We start from the raw sequence: 24074 nt of genomic DNA, 5'->3' as shown, positions 1-24074 counted from the left end.
AGAGGAATGGGACATTTTGGCCAAGAGTTCCATACTCTTCAGCAAGTGTCATGCGAGTCTTTAATGTACAGGCAGACCAGACAGAAGATAAGCTTCTAAGTCAGTTAGAAATCACAATCAGTGGGAGTTAGGCACCTAAATACCTTAAGAATTGGGCCTGAAATGCATAAGTAACTTTGGAAAAAGGAACTTAGACTCCTAAGTCACTCATGCACTTCTGAAATTTTACCTAGGACTTTCATTTCCTCGGGTTCATCATCCGAGCCAATGTCAGGTTTTGCTGAGGCTTGTCGTTGATGGTTTTAGTTCGGTTTAAGAACATTAGAAAGTAACAAAAATATATATATTGCATTAGGGAGTATGACCTTGGGCTAAATTGCAGGACGTGTGAACCATGTTAATACACAGCATCCATGCCACCTCTATGCCTTTGTTCTCCATCTCTAAAACAGAGACAATGACACATCCCTAACTTTAGGAAATGTTTTGCAATGTACAGATGACTAGGTGTGAGTCAAAACCCATTGAAGTCAATGAAAAGACTCTCACAGACTTCAGTTAATGTATCAGGCCTCACAAAGGCCAAATACCATTATTAAGTGGAGTCAGGAGCTCCTGGTGCCCTTTTTCTGAGGGTCATTGCTTGCTCATGCTTGAAGATAGCAGTGGCTGGATCAGCCATATTTCCCATGCACCCACCTTCCGCCTACCCACCAACCCACCCAACTGTAGCAGAAATAAAGTCAATTCCTCTGGCTTTAAACTAAATCCTTCTAGTTTAGCAATCCACATTTCTACTTAGGCAATAAACATCTGCCAGCTGCCATTCATTAATATTAATTATAAATGGTGGTCACTAGCGCATGGGATCCAAGTCCAGCAGCTGAGATGTTTCCAAATCTGACCTTGTTAGCGTTTGTATAAAAAGTACTCAGAAGGATCCTTCTAAGCTTTAAGCCAACAATAAGTGCAATTTGCAGTGTACAGCGTTTAGATTATGCACTTAGAAAAGAACAATCACAAAGGGTGACGGGAAATGGGGGAAGGGGAAGGAAAAGAAAATGAAAACTGGATGGGTATTCCTTTAAATGTTTCAATATTTTAGACCTCTATCTAGGCTAATAACAAGGAGAGGCGTTGTACATAATGACACTGTGCGATCCCTTGAACATAACTGTAAATGAAAGGTTGCATGAATTAAAGGTTGTGTATCTCACATCTCAGGAGTGTAGCTGTGTTTCATGTCTGTGCCTATTTTCCTTTTAAACAGAGTTCTTCAGATGACAAATGGGGGGGAGGGAGGTGAGAATTTCAGAAAGCAAATGGGTGGAAGTAAATACAAGCCTAAGAACAAAGAAGAGACATGAATGTAGCTGTAAATCTTTATATTAGGGCTACTGTTTGCCAGAGATATAGGCTGGGGAGGATTAGATTTTAATCAAGAAATGTCACTAATGTCTGATTTCATTCTTTACCCAAAAAACCAATGAGAAAAAAAAGTCTATGGTTAATAATTAAAATCTACAGAGAGGGGGAATTAAAATCATTTACTATATGTTTCACTTGTAGACAACTGGCTCATTATTTTGCTGTCATTCTCTATTTCAAGAAATTAATTTTAAGATTAGTAACGATTAGTTTTTCTGAATCTGTTATGAATCATGATTTCTGCAATCACTGAATTTTTAATAAATAATTAGTTCTTAGGTTGTTTTTTCTTACGTTCCTGCAAAAAGTTATGTTAACAAACTAAAAAAAAAATACTGAGAGATAAACGTTAATATTAAATGTTGCAATTAATTTTAAAAGTAAATACATTCTCCCAGGCCTTAACATATAACAATATACAAACCCAGTGGGGCAGATCCTCAGCTGCTGTAAACTGACATAACTCCACTGAAGCCAATGGAGCTACACCAATTTATTCCAGCTGGGAATCTGGCCCACCAACCTCACTGAAACTTTTTTGGGAAATGCTGGCACACAGTCAACTCCTGCATGCATCCTACCACGGTGATCCTAGATTTCTGAAGAGCTGTAGTCAACTGAGCCATACATGAAAACTTGCTTCTCCATTTGCATGGACAAAGTGGAAAGAGAGGCAGGATACAGGGAGCTGGTTGTAGGTCCCTGATTCAGGGCTGTCTGGCCCAAGAGCAAGTTTGGGCTGCACAGGGAGAACAGGAATTTATATTGACCTCAATGGGCAGAGGATCAGGCTCTATATTTAGTATTTGTGGATCAAACATGCCCTTATGGAATTCCTATAGAAGTCCTATAGAATTTAATAAGAATGAAAACCATAGGATCTTCTATGGAAATTTAATAGGGCTCTCTAGAAGTTACTCTAATTGCTTATAGTATTTCACAGAAATGTGTATGTGTATAATATATATTTATTGATAATTTTTCTACAATATATATTTATCTAGCTATACTGATATTGACATATATAATCATCTAGTATGTCCCTACTGTTGTAATTCCATAAATTGGCTTAACAGATCTGTCGAAAGCTTTTAATTCACTCGGAACTTTACTATAAAAGTGTAATACAAAATTCCTGATTGTCAGATGAGCTGTGCTAAACCTCTCTCTGTCTCTCTCTCTCTCAACAAATTTAAACTTTGTAACTGCTACTGACCTGTGACTTTCAGTAGGTTAAATACCAAAAAATGTAGTGGATTCACCATTGTTTGGCATCTTTAAATCAAGACTGGCTGTCTTTCTGAAAGGTATGCTCAAACTCAACCACAAGTGGTTGGGCACACTGCAGGAATCACTGCATGACATCTATAGCCTGTGTTATGAAGGAAGTCAGTCTATATGTCCATAATGTTTCCTTCTGGCTTTAAGACTATGAATCTATAGTAATATTGGTTTATGTTGACACCTAATTGGGAGCATTCTTAAGCTCCTCTTGGAGCTTTATAATCAAAACTGTAGCTGAAGGTATTTTCTTTTTAAAAGCTGTGGGGGAAGCTGCTTGGAAGCAAGGGGTGGAGTGCCGGCCTGAGAAAGTAGATGGAAGTTCTGGTGATGGAGTTGAGGAAGTTCATTAAGAAGATATGAGACCAGAGAAGCAGAGAGCTGGGGGCTAAGGAGCAGGAGAAACTGCCTGGGTGGGGATGAATAGACAATGATTCAGCAGGATGAGCAAGAATAGCAGCTGGAAAGTGTTTCTTTGTTTTCGTTTTATAATAAAGGAATTTTGAAAATAACCCTGTAGAGCCTCATCCAAATACCACTAACTTGTATGTGTTTTGGATCAGGAGCATCAAAAGCATGGCATAGTATACAACAGTGAGTGAGTACTATTACTTTTCCTGATTTACAATGCCATAACAGCATTGCTATACATGGAAGTATTCCATGGACCAGGATTTAACTCTGATTAAACAGTGCTGAACGCGTCATCATTAAACTTGAAAACTTCCACTGCCTGTTTTACTTGGTGGCCAACATTTTCCAAATGTTTTGCATTCTTTGACCCTGTTTGTTAGATGTACTAATGAGTTTCTTTTCTCTCTCTCATGCTTCTTTCTAGGACACAAAGACTAAAATGAGAAGAGGCCCAGGTCCGGAGAAAGGATGTGTTAGTTAACCCTTCTGGCCAGCTTAACCAGTTTCCTCCATCACCACTACATGGCAGTATTACCCAGGCAGGATTGACCTTGTCTGCAGCGCTCTGCTAGAGAATGGAAAGAGGGTAATTTGGCAAGTTGCTCCTTTCTATTTCTGTGGCAGATTGGAGGGGCTCAGAAATGGTGGTGATTATGGGCTGGCAGATCAGGTGAAGGGGGTTTCTGGCGGGCAGAGGGGTAGGGGTTTGTGATACAGCAGCTTGTTGTATTTTTTGCCCTCTCTTTTCTCTTGCAGAGCTCAGGCATTTAGCACAACATCCCCCAGTAAGTGCAGGAACAGAAGGGGGCACAATAAAGGCTCATTATCAGCAAGGAGAACAGAATTCATTTATTTGGTTTAGCGATGTAGGGAGGGTGGCTAGCGTACAGTCCAGCATTTTAACATGCAAACACTAAGAACTTTCCCTGAATTGTTCTCTTCACGGGAGCAACTGACCACACACTGCATGTTTATGTCCCAGCTAATGAAATATCAAGGTTGTTGACTCGCAGTGAGTCCAGCACATTTTCAGAGCATGTTCCAGAAGTGCTAAGAGCAGCTGAGTGACCCTTCCCCCTCAACTGCTCTCAGTCCTGCCAGAACAGGGAAGAAAGGAAGAAGGGAAAGGAGAGGGGTTGGACGAGGAAGAGGCAGTGGCCAGCCAAGCAGCCTGCTCGGCTAATGCCCTTTTGAAAATCCCGGAGTTGTATAGTCATACTTTGGCCAAAGAGGTTTTCAGCTTGCCTAGGTGCATGGTATAAAAAACACGTTATCTTGTGCATACAGACTAACTGCATGTGCAAAGGGTCTTTGATAGTGTGGGCCTTTGTGCGTAATATACTTGCCCAACCCTGGCTTGTGCCTCTTTTCCTTTTGGAGTTATTAGGCATAAAGTGGAATTAATGCTCACATAAGAAAATAAGGGACAGCATAAAAGTCTAGTTGCTATGAGAAATAGTTTTACTCCTTATTGGGCCTTAGGGTCAGATTTTTAGGTGCATACAAATGCAGCTAGCACCTAGTTGCAAGTTTTGAAAATCCCACTAGGCATCTATCTGCATCTTTGGGTGCCTAAATGCCTTTAACAATCCTGGGGCTGAATGATTAAAAAAAAAAAAATCACAGAAACAACACTGCAATCCATAAACCTTGAGTTGTGCACCTAGATTCCCTATCCTACGTACGGGGAGAGATAGGTGCCTTAGATTGTGATTCTCAGAGACCAGCATGTTAGGTGAGGAGCTGCCTAAGCTAGCTAATGAGAGATGCCAATAAGCAGGTGGCATGCTAAGGTCCTCCCCTTTCTTGGAGTTGAGCATCTAAGTCCAGGCTGCAAGGAGGTGCCTATCTCTGCATAGCAATTCACAAGTCCGTGGTGGAAGGCACCTTATAACTTTTGCCCAGTGGTTAGAGCAGTTGCCTAGGGTGTCAGGCCCCCAGGTTCAATTACCACTCTGGCAGAGGGGGAGAAAGGATTTGAATAGGGGTCTTTTACATCTCAGGGGAGGGCTCTAACACTGAGCTATGGGATAGTCTGTTACAGAGTTCCCTCACTCTCTCTTGTTAAAGCTGTTCCACTGTGGCTAAATAATAAAACAAAACAACAACTGGAGCAGAGGGCCTGGACCCAGGGGCTTCATCTCGCCAGTGGGTGCCCTCACCACGAGGCTACCAAGTCATTCTCTCTTTTTCTTGATCTTTTTCTCTGGCCCAATGATTATTTAAGTATTTCATCCACAGTGAAACAGCTTCAACAAGATAGATTGAGTGAGTCCTACATCAGAAAATCCCATCGGTCAGTGGTGGAAGAACTGGGTTCAAATCCTTTCTCCCTCTCTGCCTGAGCAGGGGGAAATGAACCTGGGTCTCCTACTTCCCAGGCAATTCCTGTAACCCGTGGGCTAAAAATTATAAAGCATGCTGTTGCTCCTACTCGTCCAGCTGAGTTTTGAATGGAACTTGTCCCATAGGCAGTCACTGGGCTGGACCATGTAGGGAATTGAGCTAGATGAGGGGGTTGGAGTGGATGACCTCCTGAGGTTCCTTCCAACCCTAATCTTCTGTGATTCTATGTGACTTAAATGTCTGAATGCTTGTCTTCCTGTGCTTTGTGACTTGCTCTCTGCCTTAGGTGGGAGATGGCTGTCCAGATGCTTTGGGTTTGTCCACAGTGCAATAAGACACCTGTGCATGGCCCGTGTCAGCTGATTTGGGCTTGCGGGGACCAGACTGCAGGGCTATAATGGCAGTGTAGACATTTGGGCTTTGGCTGGAGCCTGGGCTCTGGGACCCCATGAGTGGGGAGGGTCATGGGCCAGCTGCGGGTGTTTTACTGCAGTGCAGACATACCCTTAGACTAGAATGAAGCAGCAGTGTGCATACCCAGAGGCAGAAATTTAGGCACCGAGGGAACTTTTACCCTGAAAATGTAGACAGTTTGGCACCTACCAGCATTAGGCAGGAGTTCTGTGCATCGCAATGGAGCCAAAATGGGGACTTAAACCCCTAAAACTGGAGTTAGGCGCCGAACTCCAATTTGAGCATCCAACCCCCGGCCCTAAAATTCCATACTACACCTTTTAGGGTTGGCAGGTCACAGGTGGTTTTGTGCTAGCTTTGCACTTCTGAGATTCTGAACTGGTCTAAGGGCCAGTGCGGCTCCTGTTGTAAACAACATCAGCTCCAGGCACTGCACTTACACCAGCTCCACTCAGCCATCTGTAGGCTGCTCAGCTGTCTAGAATAGCCAGAACACGATGCCCTCAGGCCAATCCTCCCACTCCTAACTTCATATGCCCCTGGCCACTATGCCAGGAGCTGTGAGTGGGGGTGACATAGTACAGTCTACACCAGCTCTAAGAAAACCCCACGCGGCCATTTAAACTGGTTTTGCAATTCCTTTTCAGCAGCTGTGAAAGGGCCACAGAATTGGACCCTTGCTCTCAACAACGTTACTAATGAAGGATAGAAATGTGTTAAAGTTAAAGAGTCAAAACCTCAGCAAGGAAAGGAAACAAAGGCCCTTTTGGCAGAAACAAACAGAAAATAAACAATCAAGCACTTCACAAGACAGATTCCTCAATTATAGTAGCTTGGACTCACAGAGGCCAAAGCTATGACCCAGTGGCATATACACAATGTAAACACAAGGATGCAGTAATTAGCTTCACGTTAATTTTGAAGCTTCAGAGGCCTGGTGCCTAATCATGCAGCAAGGTCATTAACCATAGCCGCACTGGTGTCTTTCATGCAGAACGCACTCCTTTACAGTTGCACTAGAGAAATGTATTATCGTGATGTCTCAGCTTTGAGCATTTCAGTCTTTGTTTTAAATGACACTAGCCTATACATGTCTGGGGAGTGGGTGAGGTTTAGCATGATCTAGGATTGGAATATCACACCTTCCCAGGTACTCAAGTGTAAAAGTTGGTAAGTAAAGAAGTAACCATGTTGAGCAGTCAGTACCAAACATGGCCAGTATTTCCTGAACTGTTATTTTTTTTACATGAGGAGGAGATATTAAAAAACGGTATATCTGGGAATTATGGGCCTGACCCACAGCCCATTGAAGTCAGTGAAAAGCCTCACATTGACTTTAATAGACTTTGGATCAGGCCTTTCATTTTTAATGTGCAGAATGGACAGGGACGGCCAACCTATTTCATTTCCCATTCCCGTTGGGTCGCTTCCACTTTTGCCTGAGCAGGTGCTCCTCCCCTGCAGGATGTCCATTACAATAACACAATAGTACTAGCGTATATTGCTGTTTTGTCAAGACTTAAGGAGAACAGAATTTACTATTTCATTCTCTCTCCGGTCTATTTTCACTGGGCTGCCTGTGCCTCTCCTGAAAGGCTACGGTCTTGCCAGGGAAGCCAGCCACGCAGTTTAGGCAGTAGAAACAGTAGCACTAGGGCTCACTATTAGCCAGGTACTCTTGCTAAACCTACAGAATATACCCGGTTTATATATCTAACTTCTCCAACAGCAAACCTCCTCTTAACATGTGTCTGCATGTTTCTTTCTTTTGCATTCATACGAAAGAAGGTTATGTGCAATCAGTGCAACCTGGGATATTCTGTTGACATTGAAGGGCCAAAATTTCAACGTCCTGTGCAACAAGTGAGCCCCTCAAAATGCACACTCACAGTCATTATGCAGGCCCAACACTGCATTTGCACATGCAAACTCAAATTGATAGAGTCAAAGGGATGGGAGGACTCCTAATGACTTTAATGGACTTTGCTTCAGGCCCTTCATCAGTTCTCCCTTTGGTTACTAAACCATATGGGTGAATTTCTGATCCCAGTGATGTCAGAGGGTTTGCTATTAATGTCAGGGGAGCTATATTTTCAATACACAATATCATTCTTTTTTATTTCCTGTCTTGTTTATCTTTTGTTACAAACTCCATGTGATTTTTCTGTCAGTTCTGCTTGGAACAGTTAACTGAATGCTAATGAAAGCCATGCTTACAAACAAAAGAAAGTTATCAGCGAGCAGCTACACAACCTTTTCTTCAAGAGAAATACTAAATTAGCAGCTTACTTTCCCTTTGCAGTCCTTTGTGTTCCATTGGCCTGTGTGACTGTGTGGCGTGTGAGTGAGTGTAAGGAAGGGGAATTTATCACTTAATATTTTAAGCCTGTTGGTATTATGTTACATTGTCTTCAACTAAAGTAACAGCTACTCTAACCTTGATGAATGGCTTTGGGAATTTTAGCTGAGTAGTGTTTTTGGAAATCTAATGAAAGCCTGCTAGGACTCCATCTATATATATATGAGAGCCAACTGCATATTTATCAGATCCGGTCTGGAAATATGTTGGACAGACACACTAATTAGGGATGGATGAACTAATTTAATAAAACTGCAGAACTGTCCTGAATCTTGGCCTTCCTGGCTATTAAAACCAAACTTGAACCTTTAGATTCAGATATATGAAATAGAAAATAGGAACATTTTTTGTCTACTTGGCTCCATCAATTTACTTACATATAAACCCTTCCTAATTAAAACTGCTCCTCTCCAAATCCTTCTCTTTTCCACCTTATTCATTTGTCTCCTCCATTCTTCACCTGGAGACTACTCGCCTCCCAAAGAGATTGCTTGCTCCCTACTTCTGGGGTGCATTGAAGAATCACAAAGCACCCATTTGGTTTTCCTTAGCAAAGCGCTAACCTTTACGGAACAATAAAAAGATTGTCAAGGATGGGGAGTGATCAAACCCACCAGCCTAACCTGCTCTCTCTTCTGCCTGTTCAAAAGCAATTCTCAGCACAGCTCAGCATATTTTGGGCAAACTTGTCCTCTGAGAGCATCACTGTAGTACCATGTTTCCAGACTGCCGAGCTGATGATCACTAAACTCCAGTTAGAAATAATTGAACCCATCTCTCTGGTTGTATTCTGCTGTTGTCTATTAGTTTGTACTTAGATTATAAGCATGTTGGAGAAAGGACTGTCAATTTTGTTCTGTATGATCCTCAACAAATACATGTATTTGATACATGTTAGCCTGCATATTTATACATTTAGCCTGCATATTTTCTTGCATAATAAACACTGTTTCCTAGGATATATTTCCTATTCATAATTATTTGATATTTTTGGTGACATGAAATGTTCTTTAATAGCATTCAATACTAGTTAGGCCAAGTGGGTTCTTTATTTGTGATTGGTCAGATAAGTCACATCGTATAGCTTTTCTGCATTTGGATGAGCAGTTATGACAGAAATACTCATGTACGGAAAGTTAAAATATTTGTGCATGCAACTGTGATGTTTGGTTTCTGGCTAGTAAAAGCCAAACTCATGTATGTTTGCAGAAAGCAACCACAAAAGGGACATGAGCATGGCCAAAAGCACATTTATTTTAAAAATGCAAGCTAATCTTTCTAGATAATATGCAGTATTTGCTCAATTCTACCAATGGTGCTTTTTCCAGAGTGCCCCATACACTTCTGGAAATCACTGTAATACTTGGTATTATTATCTGTCTCATGACAGTGACCACAGCAAACTAGTTCACCAGTTGACTCTGGGAGTTTCATTTAAAGGTCAAAATCAAAGAAGGATCTAAACATGGGAAGGGAAAAGAAGCATCCCATTAAATTGGAGGGCACTTGTGTCTTGGAAAATGGGTTACAAGACAGAAAACACAGGTGAGGGAGCGAAAGGACAGGGATCAATTCAGAAGCAGGGTCAGTTGCTGGGTAAAGGATGGAAGTGTAAAGCAGATTGGATGAATTTGAGCATCAAGGCTTGGAAAGGGTAGAATATACCAAAATAAACCCTCAGAAGGTTTGGATGAGGCTGGAAGTGTAAGAGTGTCCTATCTGGGACACAGGAACATAGGAATTGTCATGTTGGATTAGATCAGTGGTCCATCTAGGCTAATGTGGGCAGGGATAGCCTGCTAAATCAAGACTGGACAAATTATTTAGTTTGATCCACCTAATTTTCCCAGTTTGCTTATATTCAGCCTCAGAACCTAGTACTTTCTCCCATGAAGACCTCTCATTCTACTTCAATGGGGGAAAAACAGACAGAGAATTACAATCCATCTCGACAGACCAAAGGTCACAAGAGCAGAATGAAACAAAATAATTCTTCCATGTACTTTATCTGAATCTGTCTACTCACCACAGGCAAATGCCTATGAGAGATACCAGCAATTTAGCTGACACCCTCTCTAATCTCACCTTCCTGAGCCAAGTCAGAGAGACAATTGTGGCGAACAAACTCCATCATCACTTGTCCTTTGCCAGTGCCCTAAATCCCTAACAGTCAGGAGACAGACTTAGATTCAGCATGGAAACTGCACATGTTGAATTGGCTAATGATCTGCTTATGACCATGGAGGAATGACTAAAATCAGTGCTGATACTGCTAGATCTATCAGTTGCCTTTAACATAATAGATGTAACAACATATGCATTGCAAAGTAGTGTTCTGTGTTACTTAAGTCTGATTTTCATTTTTTCTTAACAGTGTTTGCTTGTTTTCCCTTTGCTTTTCTAGGACTTTCGTTCCCCCTCCTTCCTACTGTGTAGCTCGTGGAATGAATTTAGCCTGTGAAGCTTTAGCCTAGCTCAGTCTCTTGTATACTTGATGTGTCGCTCAAGAAGGGACAGAGCTTTCTTTTTTGTGGAAGAGGGGGAATTCAGATTGGGGAGGCAGAAATGGCCTGAAGATTAAGGTGAAAAGGTTCGTTTCCCCTTTTCCAGCAGACAAATAAGTATAGACTTTTAGCCTTAAGTCTCAGTTTCCTGACTTGTGTCACCATAATCCAGTCCTTAATGTTATTTTAACCTAGTTGGCTATATGTGTGAATTTCTTTGGTTTTATTAAAGATTTTTTTTTTTTTTTTTTAATCCATCTCCTTTATGGAGGTGAATGAAAGTGGAAATGACAGATGTTCATGGCTACCATTACCATTACAGGGTATGGTGTAGCTGTGGATTTAAAAACTTTTACAAGAGCAAAGGGCTCCATTTTGCCCTCAGCTTTACACACACACAAATCCCAATGGGAAAGATGCTGTTGTAATTTATACTTCATCCAACCACACTGGCTTCAGAGGGGTTGAGCAGGGGGTGTAAAACAGGGCAGACTATGGTCCATTACTTACTAAAAAGAAACAACCTTATGCACTTTGCAAAAATAGGTTTATTACCTTACAGGACTTTTTGTGGCATACAACATTTTGCTAATATGGTTTGGCACAAGTCCCGTAAAGCACAAGTAAGAATTGCCTGTAAAATACATGAGGCGTTTCTTTTAAAGTACTTACTATACATGAACAGCAGACACTTTTCAAAGTGAAATGTCTTGACCAATATGAAGATGTTGCCAAAATACCATACACATGCACAACATCATCCTCACCCAGAGAAAAATGTTATTTACAGTTCCAGCATTAAAGTTCAGTCCTGTGTTGTTTGCTCAGGCTTTGGCAGCAAAAAACAAAACAATTCCCCTGCTCCCCCCGCGCAAAAAAACCCCCTAAAACCAAAAAATTGGATAAGAGTCTTAATTATTGAGAGTTAGCTAGATTGTGTCTCGAGCTGTGCAACTGCGTAGTAGAGTTAAGAGGAAATAACATATTTATGTCTCTGGATGAACACCCTGGACCTCAGACGAAGATATATCTGAATAAATGGATGCTGTGCTCTTGCTGTTCGCTATCTCCAGAGAAGCTGGGAAAAGAGTGGATGGGGAATGGATGGAGCTTGGCTCCATTGCCAACAGGGCATGGTCCAGGATGGGGGAGAGTAAAATCTGCTGCTCCCATAGGCCAGCCCTGATTACTATCTCCCACAGCAAGGGGGATGAAGGGAGGAAATTGAACTTCCCTGAGCCGTAATTCTTTCCCTGTAATGCTCCTGCATAGGGCAGCAACACACCATCCTTTATTGTGCCATGGCCTTATGAAACAATTCAGCCCTCAAAATATTAATAGTAGCAAAAAGTTTCTATAAGTAACTTGCAGCAAACATTTGGTAATAAGTAACAACCGATGCAGGATTCCAGGAATATCTGTGTGTCACTCTGAAACCTCGAATGTCTGTTGAGCCAGTGTGCAGTTATGGAAGCAGCTACAAACATAGCTGAGAGCTCTTTTTGTTCAGAATAACACTAGGTTGATTCAACCCTGGGTTTCATGGGCTGTTACCATCCAATTTTTAAGCTCTCAGCCATTTTGATTTTACAAATTACACTCATGAGGTGTACAAATACAGTAAGAATGTATCTATGTCATGCCAAGAGTCCTAGGTCATTGTGATATCAGAGGTAATTCAGCCAATCACTACCTTTACTTACAGCTAATTTGCATGCAACACGTTCATTAGTTATATAAGGGAAACGCCCTTATGCACCCAACTGGCACCCGCAAATCTCTACAAATCATCACAAATCTCCCAGCAAACCTCCCCAGACACAAATCAATCACACAACCAGCACTCTCAATAAGCCCAAACATCATTCTGAAGCTTAGAACGTCTGTTGAGTCAGCGTGAAGCGACGGAAACAGCTACAAGCATGGTGAGGGCTCGTTTTCTTCAGAATATCACCAGGTTCAATCTTCCCTGTTAACGGCCAGTTTTTTTTTTATTTCTCAGCCATTTTTGCCTTTTTAAACCCGTGACTTTACAAATGACATGCCTTCAGCTCCTAGTTAAATGCTAAATAACTAATTTGGCCCCAAAGTTTGGGCCGTCTTGTGTGTCCATGCAGGGAGTGAGGGATGCAAGGCCCTCTCTTACTCACAGTGCCCTACCCATACCAAGAGTAGCGGTGCAGAAGGGGGAGCAGTCTCTGTGGGGCTGTCACCCATACTTCACATGTGGGTGAGGAATGGGCAGGAAGGAGTAGGGAATAGGAGGAGCTGGGGTTCCATCCCCACCCGTGCAACAGCCAGAGTAGCTGTGGCAGTGCATGGGGGGTGGGGGGGAAGGGGAGAATGCTGTGCACGGTGCATTTCCCCACTGACTGGGGGATGGGGGGGGGGGGCAGCTTGTGACTCTGAATGCCTCTGTGTGTTGGGTGGAACAGAACATACTGTTAAAAAAGTGTTAGGATGAAAAATCCCATAATATTTCAGCAACTAATCCACAGCCTAGAGCACGGTGTTAACATTTTTGGCCTCATCTTATTTAGCTGTATGCGTTTCCTTTAACTACGCGCCCAGCTCTTGCCTGAACGCCAAGGGCAGTTCTGCCTGCAGAAACCAGAGACCGGAGAGGCCTCTAGAGTTTCATCAGACAGAAGGCAAGTTTTGTAAGGGGTCAGCACAGGACAGAGGGCACGATTCTTCATCTACTCACTCAGGCCAAACGAAGACTAGTGGTAACGGGAGTTTTGGTGGCATAAGAATGGCAGGCCCAGGAATTCAGACGTGAATTATTAAACAAACACAAAGTCAATCTCATATGATGATGATAAGATAGTACCTTTTCCTTCCTTCTGACATCTCTTTCTTTGTACAATACATTTTCTGTTCTCACTTGTCGCTGGGCAAGGATTGCCCTTTGCTGAAGGATGCTGTACGATTTCTCGGACCCTTGTTTCATTTCCTCTTTTGAAGCCACATGTTTTTCCTTTCTTTGTGCAAGAGCTCCACGGACTCCACTCAGTAGCTTCACAATGCACTGTAACGAACGTAGGACATGCTGAGCCTGATCGGTAGCTTTAGGTGCACACAATGCATACAGTATGTTCATTTTACTCTGCATCAGCCAAAATGTAAACAAAATGAATTCATAGTCAAGTTGAAAAGTAAGCTGGCCTTGAGCAAATAAACCTTCTTTCTAAGGCCAGTCTGAGGTCAGACACTGGGCCAAATTCTGTTCACAATTTTACCTATCCAAATTGGGAGTAACTCTGTTTACCTAAATGGAGTTACTCTGGATCTACAGAGGTATCTCTGAGAGGAGAATTTGGCCTGTCCAAGATGTACTCAACTGTAAAATAATGCTACTCAGTTATTTACAAGTAGGGTTATTTCACACTAGCTGCATTGTTTTTGCCAATTTCATTCCAGAATTATAGCAAAAAAAAAAAATGGTTTTGATTAAATTAGTCTTTGGACTTGAATTGAATCTCCCACAGCTTTTTTACAGAGGCATAATTCCACCATCTTATTGATTCACACTAGTGTGAGAGAAGAACCAGGCCTTTCTGTCAAGTCCCTTGGTACTGAACAACTTAGTCAAGAGCCATGAAAGGAATGCCATTTGTAATACATACCAGGTAAAGAGGGTCAAAACTGGGAGAGGCTTTGTTTTTGGTGAACTTCATTGGTAAGGTTTTGCTTTTGCAAAGCCCAAACCAGGGTGATTTAGATTTTGCTCCCTTATTATTGTAAACTCTTTAGCAAAGGGAGCCTTCCTAGATTTATACATCACTTATCACATTTTGGGCGCATCTGTAATCCTTGTGTAGATAATAACAAGCAATAATTCTCCATAGCAATAATTAGGAGTGTGCTTTTGAATAATTGTCCTAGTTTGGCCCATCTTCTCATTTTTCTTCTGCTGATTAAGTGTAGTATACTATATTATTAACATCCTTTATATATCTATATCTATATATCCTCTATTTAGAGAGATATATCCTGCAACTCTATGAGGACGATGGATTTAAGGGCCTAATAGATTTTTCAATCTCTGCAATTTATTTCCAAATTTTCCTAACCCTAGAAGACAGCTGATCTCCAGCAATCTCCAGTTAATTGTTACATGGTTCATTTTGCTTTTCAGATTACATGTGAGGCACTCCTGTTAAAATAATAGGCCTTCACGTGCACAGCAAAGGTCTGATTTTTCTCTGCAACTTTTAATGCCATTTCCTAGTTGAGACTGACTCATTGTTAAAGCAGCTAGATCCTAGGCAGAAAGAAGCATCAAAGAAGAAGAAATGATTCTTCAGGTTTCTTTGCTTTCATGAAAGTCCTTGCTTGGAAATCAAATTATGAAAACCATCACCACCACCTGAGGTAAATATATTTTTGGAAAGAGAGCTGCAAAGCTATTGAACATTATTTTTATTCCTTTTAAACTTGCACAAGGTGTTCGCTTCCCCCACAAAATACGCACACAACTTCCACTGGCACCATAAGATGTACATCCATATTGATGGGGGAGAGCAGACTTCCACCACTGCTACATACTAGCACAGCGCACGGTGGTTGCACAACCTGGGGAAGCACAAGAAGCATAGGGACTATTCCTTCCATGCACCTTCTGAGTCACAAGATCAATGTTGCCTATTCTCATGATTTTATCTTGATTTGCAACCATATCTGAAGTTTTACTTAAAGCCCCAGCTCCTGGAGTCAAGTGATTACATGAGAATCTCAGCTTCCATTATTTTTCAAGTAAGCTTCTACTCCTCACGACTGTGGACAAAAGCTTAAAAAATGTGACCTGAGGGCATCTTAAAGGCTCCGAAACCAGAAAGCAAATAAAAATCCCCAACATTTGCGTGAAAATCTCTTGATCTGGAGGGATCTGAAGCATGATTTTTGAACATTTGAGGTTGGCAATACTGCAAGATACCCCAAAAGGTATGGGGAAGAGCAATGGCTCTGCCTGCTACTCCCAAGTGCCAGTTAGTAGGGCAGGCCAGGTGTGCAAGAGGAAGCCTGCTGCATTTCCCGAAAGGGTGAAGTACAGTATAACCAATACTCATCTGTGTGGTGGAGAATTTTGGGAGAAATCCCTGAGGTAGAATTTCTGGGGTGTTCATATAACATTGGGCGATGCTTAACTGGCACAAGAGAGCCCCTAAGAATGGAACTTGCTCATCAGAGGACAATGAACTAATCTAAAGGAGTGAAGCATCCTGAGATTATGATACTGGAGAACACTTCTTGTGATGGAACCTTTTAAAAAAATAATTCAGGTACAGTTTTGGGTTTCCTTTTCCTAATTCTGAACCTATTTCTTGCAAGTCCTCCCCTGCGCGAACTCCCAGTGAGGTCCATACCAGTTCCACACAAGGACGGCTTGCAAGGTGGGGCCTGAGGTTGGAGAATCTACTTACCAATACTGGCGCACTCCATCGTGTGATTGTTGGGTTCCAGCCCCTCGGGGCAGTTTTCAAGGCACTTTCCGTTGTGTAAGTAAAATCCACTTTTACACTTTGTGCAGAAATTTTTGGTGAAGCAGGTATCACAGTCAGCTTTACATTCTGTAATACAAAACATGCAGAATTACGCCCTGCATCATTTTCACTCACCCCACTTAAACACTAAGGGCCTGATTTGCATGTACACTGTGGTTTAGGTTTATGCTTTACCCCACTCTGGCAATGTACATGGGCCTTCCAGTAAGAGTACATTTTATTTATACCCATGTTAAGACGGGAAATGAGACTGAGAATTAGACCAGTAAGGCGGCATTCTAAACTGCCTTGCTTTTTGGGTAGTCATCAAGAACCGTGCAAAGCGGGTGCACAATGCTACCGGATCAGAATTACAGCCTTTTACATCCACGTTGCACTCACATTGCACAGGTCCAAATGCCTGGCTAAAGTGCAAGGCAGTGCGGAGAATCAGGTCCATCAGGTATATCTCCATTCATTCAGGAAGAATAAAAAAAATATTTCTGAATTTAGAATTATTTTTCATCTTTTCATCTGTTTTTTTTTTTCTGCTCCATTATGTTTTGCTGAAGTTCCATAGCATTTTCCATAATAACTATGTTTATATCTTTCATTCAGGACAGAAACCGTATGCTACCAAACATGGTTTTTTTTAACAATATGATAAAACTTGTATATAGAATATTGTGCAGGTAATATACAAAGGACATAACTACATGCTCTAGGGATACTGTTGAAGAAAACTGCACAATCATTTGAAGTTGTTTAGTTGCTCTGAGGTTACATGAATATAGGATTATGCTCTGGCACCCACTCGTCAAGGTAACTTTTACAACCACATAGAAGTAGGGAGAATTACTTAGCTATAATTCATGTTTCATTTAGTCACCTAGGTGGCCAGTAAATAGAGCTAGTCAAAAAAGGGTTTTTCTCCAGGTTTTCCTTTTAAATTTCAAAATGTGAAATTTTGCCAAAATTTCAAAATCCAAAAAATATTGATGGGGGAAGGGAGGAAGAGATGGAAGTCAAGCATCTAACCCCAGTGAAAGTCATCTCCCCCCAGATGGACCATTGACCAAAGTACAGTAACAGGCCTAAATTGCAGAAGCACCATTGTGGTTATTCTGTGCATGGGGCATAGTTACAGAAAGGCCATGCAAAGGAGCTCTGCAAACCACACCATGGAGCTGTACTCCTCAGTATCAATCTCTAACTCACTGGAGAACAGAGGGCAGGCTGGGGCATTGGCAGGAGCATTGCCAGTGAGTTTATAAATGACATGGATTTAATAGTCACAGGCTCCATTCTGGGCAGTTGCAGTAACCCATGTTTGCTGCTACAGCCATTGAGCTGTAGCTGTGGCTCTGGTGGACTATAATGGTAACCTTTACATTTCAATAAGGATGTAGGAGCGGAGTCCATCCCTAGTGCCTAGGTAGATCATCCATACAAAGTCTTTTTACTTAAGCTTTGCCTAGGTAATGTGAATTTCACGCTAGGTGAAAGCTAATTGTATCCGTATAAAAAGGCGGAGCAAACTAAAGAATCTATATACTATTTAACTTCCCTGACTCAATAGGGATACACATTATGGGATTTGATCTCATATCAGAAAGGGCAAATACATATGTACAGCGTTGCTTTCCCCAGCACTTACTTGTACACTTATTTATTTCTGGATACCGTGTTCCAAAGTATCCACTTGGACACGAAGAAAGACATACCCCGATCTGTTTCATGCCAATCCTCTCCAGAACAAAAAAGAGTCTGGGTTTGCACGACAAGCATCCATTGTAGTCGGAACATGTTGCACACCCTCCTTGGCAACCCTGGCTCACATTGGGATGCACTGAAAAGACAAGTTATTTCAAAAAGGAGAAAAGAAGAAGATATTAGACAGGCCAGTGGTATGATGATGCCTCTATACTCTGAGTGCTGTGTTAAAATCTTATCTGACAGCCTTTCAGGACTGGTTGATTTTTGCTTCTGTCTCTTACGACGGGACATTTCATTTCAATGATCTTCTCAGTCGCCTTCAATAAAATGGAAAGCTCAGCTGACATGCTCATATCTTGCGAGAATAATGAACAGTAAACTTCATCTGAAATTGATTTTATGGTAGAGCAGCACCTTCGGGAATAATCAGGATTTTCCCTCAGTAGCAATGGCTTTACTGACACTGCTTCTGTAGGCCTTGTATGTGTTTGCACAGCAGAGCAAAAATAAATAGTTTTTGTGCATTAATTTATATGTGGTTTTTATTTCATAGGTGGATGATAAAAAAAAACCAAAACACTCAACCGTAGTCCGTAATTTCCATTATTGTTTAAGTATCTTTATAATAGGATTTTGCTGTGCAGGAATGTGGTGGTGTTAATTCTGCTGCAAAATCGTCTTGATAAGAAGATAAAAAACCATCCTGCTCATTCTCCCTGGGATGTCACCCTGGCATGTGTTTAATCTCTAGCAATTACAACCTGATGTTCAGACTTAACTGTGACATTTAGACTACCCCCATCCCAGCATGGAAGATAGGTGGGAATTCTATTCCACTTTCAATTGTATCAGTCTAGCTCTTCTGGAAACAGAGAGAAAAAGTCTATTGTCTCTTACTATGAAGACATACATGTGTTTTCTCAGGTTAAAAATATTTGGTTCTTGTGGTGTTTATGTGTATCAGTTGTTTTAAAAGTAGACCATAGGGAGACACTGTAACATATCTTTTTAGTAGTAAAGAAATGTCAAGTGAAATGTTTCTCAGTGTGGTACAGGGTAATAGAGGGGGCCATGGCGCTGTGCATCCTTCAACACTTTGGAAATTCTTACATGTTTTTAAAAAAATGTCTGCGGCACACCTTTAAAATGGGATTCTACGCTGAAAAGTGACTGTGTATAAAGAGGCCATTTTCAAAGGCAGGAACAGTTAAGTGGTTAAGAAACCAACATTGTTTTAAAAGTATCCATGATTTTCCTTCACTGAATCTGACAAAGGGAAGAAGATATAAAATATTTGTCATCAAAGCTAATATATAAAGTGCACGAGCACTTCTGACAGGAAATCTATGTGAGCACCAGCGACAGGTAGACCATTATGAATATGTTCTCTTGACAGAGAACACACTATGTGCAGCTCCACTTAGGGACACCTTTATGTGTGAGCCCTTGTAACAGGGAAAAAGTTTTATTATGGAGGGATGATAATTTCTCCATAGTTAAGATAAGATCCATTCTAAGACAATTTTTCTGCTCCCCTCTGTCTCCAAATATGAAAAATACTCATAGCCACTGCCTCAATTTCTTCCTCCTTCTCACATGTACCAGATTCCTGTCGCACAAGCAACATGATAAAAGCATGCATCAATAATCATGTTGTTGTTAACATGACAAGACCTATAGTTTTCCCATGTCTATGGGTCGGTCTACATTGAAAAGTTACATCGGCATGGCTGAAAATGCCACACCCCTGAGAGGGGTAGTTAAGCCAACCGAATGCCAGTGTAGACAGCAGTAGGTTGACAGAAAAATTCCGTCAACCTACCTACCACCTCTAGGGGAGGTGAATTACCTATAGTGATGGGAGAACCCCTCCCATCATTGTAGTAAGGATTTACACTGAAGCGCTACACTGCAGCTGCAGTTGTGACTCTGTAGTGTTTTAAGTGTAGATATAGCCTAAGGCAGTAACCTAGGCCACCTTATAATGTTGATTTTGAACCCAGATATATATAACTCAATACATAACAAAAAAACCTCTCATTCTTTAAAATGGATAGGGTAAAATACCATTGAAAAGAATATGCTTGGAAATTTTTGAATAAACTACGTTTTGTTTTTTGTTTTTTTAGATTAACCACCTTAAAATGGGTCCTTTTATAATTTTATTATATGGTGTCTTCCCTCCCAGTGAAATTGAATCACACCTCAAAATTAGAACCATAGATAAATTGTTGTAATGGCTTATGCAAGAGGCAGTATTAAGAGCAGGTTCAGTAAAATGTTTCAGAAATTGACATGAAAACTCAACACTATGATCCGTCTTTGAACAGATGGAGAAAAGAAATGGTGGAGGGAGGCTATTTTTGTCATTGATGTCATTGTATCTAAACCAGTCTGGAATTCTTTACAAAACTAAATGGACACTATTAAAGTGACTCTTCATTGTGGGTAAGAGCTGAGATTACTCAATCCAGACAGCTGTTCCTGGATTCTGACTTGAAATCATACCAAGAGATACGTAATAACGTAAATAATATAAAGGCCCTGCATTTAAAATACTTACAAGTAAAAAATAACTGGATACAAGGTGTCTGTATCTAGACTTTTAACCATAAGTGAGGAGCTGACCAGGAATAAGCTGGAACAAAAAGTTTAATTTCTCGATATATACAATTTTGATTGAAAAAAAATGTTGATAAGAAAACAACTCAGATGAAAAGATGGGAGAGGGATTTGAACAAAGAAATTGATCTGGATGAATGGGTCTCTATATGGGAGAGGAGAGATATAACTCCAATTTGTGTAGCTCATACAGAAAATTTGTATAAATTACTGTATAGATGGCATTTGACTCCAGTTAAGATCCATCATATTTTTACAACTAGGGAGGTACCCTGTGGGAGGGATTGTGAGAAAAGGGGAACATACTTGCACATGTGGTGGCTGCATCTTGGAATTAGACCGTTTTGGGAGGAAATTATTAGAGATTCAATTTCTGACAAAATGAAATTCCCTGACCTGATTACTTGATGCTCCAGTAAAGGATCTACCTTTTAAACAGAATGGCAAATTAATTTATTTTTTATTGTTAGCAGATAGATCAGTGGTTCCCGAACTATGGGGCATGCCCCTCTCCAGTGGGATGTACATTAAGGGGGTGGCGGGTGCTGCAGGGCCGGGGCCAGCCCCCATAGAGGAAGCGTCACATTTCCAGCCTTGCTCTAGATCCAGCCTCACTCCTCCTCCAACCCCATTCAGGCCACAGGCCTCCTCTGCCTCCAGGCCCAACTCCACCCTCACTCACTCTGCTCCCAGCCACAGCTACACTCACCCAGCCTGGCTTATTCCCTCTTCACCCCCAGACCAGCTCCTCCTCTAGTCCCAGCTCCTCTCCCATCTCCAGTTCTGCCCCCAGCTCCGCGGTCAGCCCAAGCTCCGCTGCTGAGGAAGTCTTGGCTGTGCAGTAGTGGGAAGGTGGGGTGTGGACAGATTCCCTTACTGTAAGGGGGAGCACGACTGCAGAAGTTTGAGCACCGCTGAGCTAGACTTTGTATTGCAGACTATTGGAAAAATGTGACGACTCCTCCTGTGGTGGAGTAAAATATGGACTGTCCTTGTGATGAAAAAACTGTCACGCCAACAAGGTACACAAGAGAAGTGCCAAAAAGAGGAGGAGTATTTCGAAATTTTGTCACCCCTTTTAGCGTACTGAGAGGAGGGAGGGCTCCCAAGCCAGACTCTTTAGCTGGGTTCTTTGAATAGTAACTGATTCTGAATGAGGATGTTAACATTTTATTGTAACTTTGCCTTATTAAAAAGTAAAAAAAAAAAAACCCAACAAAAAGACTAAATTAAAAGGACACTCCAGAATGTGGTAAAACTTAGGCTCCATTCACCTTACTCCACCCTGATCAGTGGTCTATGTGCAAAGGAGAGAGCAGCCTCTGCTGGACCGCTACTTCCCCTCCACAAAGGTGTGCATAAGGAGGGTAAGCAAGGACATTACCACCTCCCCCAGTAATCAGTGGGGGCACAGAACTCCTCCGGCCCCAGGTGGGAGGGCAGAGTGCTCCTCTGGCCGCAGTGGGGAAAGTGAGCTCCTCTGGCCCCAGGGTCACAGAGGGCAGGGGGTCCCAGGGCTGCAGGAAAGGGAAGGGCAGAGAGATTCTCCAGCTCTCTGAGGCTGAGGTGGAGAGAGTGAGCACCTCTAGTCTTGGGGCCATGGTGGGGTCACAGAGCTCTTCTGGCCCTGGGGCTGTGGCGGGGTCACAGAACGTGTCCCCCCAAAAGCGGTTACATTTAAATTCCTGAGCACATCCCTGCCCCCCCCCCCCCGCACACGGAGGTGGGGAGTGAGTAACCAGGAAGTTGGCAGATCCTAGGCTCTAAAACACCTCTTTTATCCCAATGCACTGACCAGCATAACTGAGCTGGCATGGGAGAGGGGAAATTATCTACCTTAGGTATAGAGCTGGCAGACTTTTCCCCTGGAGCAACAGGATAACTCGGGACTAGATCCCTGAGTCACAATCTAGTTCCTGGTCTGCTCCTGGGACTGTGAAACTAAGCGCTGCCCCTGCCGCTGGGTCTATGGTAGAACTGCAGTTGAATGCTTAGTGAGACCTCACACCCTCACCATTGTGGGGAATGGTATCTTTGCTTCTCTTGTCCAGAGGGGCTAACTGCAGCACAAGCCGAGTGACTTGCCACAGGAAAGCTGGGAACAGAACCCTAACGTGGGACAACCTGATCACAATGTCCCTGACACAAACATTGCTTCAAATCTCTGTAGTTAAGGCAGCTGTACAAATGGACAAATAATGCATATGCTCCTCCTTGGGAAGCGCTTCAAGATCTACAGGTGAAAAAGTGCTGTGTGAGGGCAAAGCATTCTTAGGAGCCACAGTTTTCAGGTGTGGTGACTAAGGCTCAGCGAGGTCCAGTGTTTTTGGCTGAGAGGCGCTGTGGCCTAATGGGTGAGGCGCTGGCTGCAGAGCTAAGTGATTTGGGTTTTAGCCTTGTAGACCAGTCCAAGAAATGTTCTCTTGTGAAACCACATGGCATTTGGTGCAATCTAATTCATTCCAAAGGCAAAAACAGACCAAAAAAAATAAAGAAATACACTCCTCAGAGTTATCTTTATGAGGCAGAATAAAAATAATCCAGGGCAAAGATGGGGGTGCATCCACCAGAAACAGGGGCACTCTCTCATCTCCCCTTCAATCTGAACACTGGTTAGTTCGACCATTTACTAAAATCCTGCACCATCAAGGAAGGAACTTGTGATGAAATACCCTCCACAGCTGAAGAGACAGAGATTCAGAGCCAAATTCTGCCTCAATCCCACTGACATAAATGAGGTTACATACATGCGTGCATGCATGTGAGGAGGCAGAATCTGGCCCTCCAGTTTTAATTCTATGAAACTTCAATCACAACAAACCAGAGAAGAAACTAAATTAGTTGTGAACTATTCAGCTTCTCTTGCTATCTTAGAGCCTTTTTGCCTTGGAGGGCATTTTTAGTGCAAGATGTTTGTTCAGATATTAGTTTTGAGCATCGTTTGCAAATAAAATCAGTAGGAATTTCCCTTTTTCAGTGTATTTTCCAAAGCTGTACTCTGGAAACAGTGAGTTGAAATCTATCTATTAAAAACAGAGTTAAGGACAAGAGATTATTTAATCCTAATTTTAATGACAAATTTATATGGAGATTTCAACAACGTGCAGCAACTAAAATGTAAAACTTGAAAAACATAAAAATATTTTTACACTAGACAGACGTTTGCAAATCATATTTTACATCTTGCCCATAATTTGATTTGCCATTTAATTTATAGATACTGTATATATGGAATCTAGCAAAAAAGCCCATAGATAGATAGACAGATAGAATTTGGGTGAGAGTGTGGATTGGAACTAAAAACCGGACATTGGAACTTCTGTATTCTTTTCCTGTTCTCTGAGCTGATTTGCAGTGTAACCTGGGACACATCAGTTAGTCTGTCTCTGCCCTGAGCCTATCACCTTCAACTCCAAGATGTAAACATAAAGGCCAGCTTCTGAAATGGACATGCTGGGGAGACATAGTTACTCATGGCCTCCTGGACCAATAATCTCTCGTGTG

General features: G+C 41.9%; 1 protein-coding gene across 1 annotated transcript in view; it reads right to left on the bottom strand.

The window, feature by feature from the left end:
* RSPO3 (R-spondin 3) overlaps positions 1-24074 on the bottom strand; it is a 75951-nt gene that overhangs the window by 19426 nt on the left and 32451 nt on the right. The window contains exons 2-4 of the mRNA XM_067546790.1: positions 17890-18081; positions 16173-16319; positions 13580-13777 (exon numbers count right to left, since the gene is read on the bottom strand). Coding sequence (XP_067402891.1) covers positions 13580-13777; positions 16173-16319; positions 17890-18081 — 537 coding nt within the window. The remainder of the gene's footprint in view (positions 1-13579; positions 13778-16172; positions 16320-17889; positions 18082-24074) is intronic.

This window comes from Emydura macquarii, unplaced genomic scaffold (assembly GCF_026122565.2).
Source record: "Emydura macquarii macquarii isolate MOO-44397 ecotype Brisbane River unplaced genomic scaffold, CSIRO-AGI_Emac_v2 contig_1146, whole genome shotgun sequence".
In the NCBI taxonomy this organism is placed as follows: domain Eukaryota; kingdom Metazoa; phylum Chordata; order Testudines; family Chelidae; genus Emydura; species Emydura macquarii.
The sequence above is the reverse complement of the archived record's forward strand: the minus strand, read 5'-3'. Positions and strand labels throughout refer to the sequence as shown.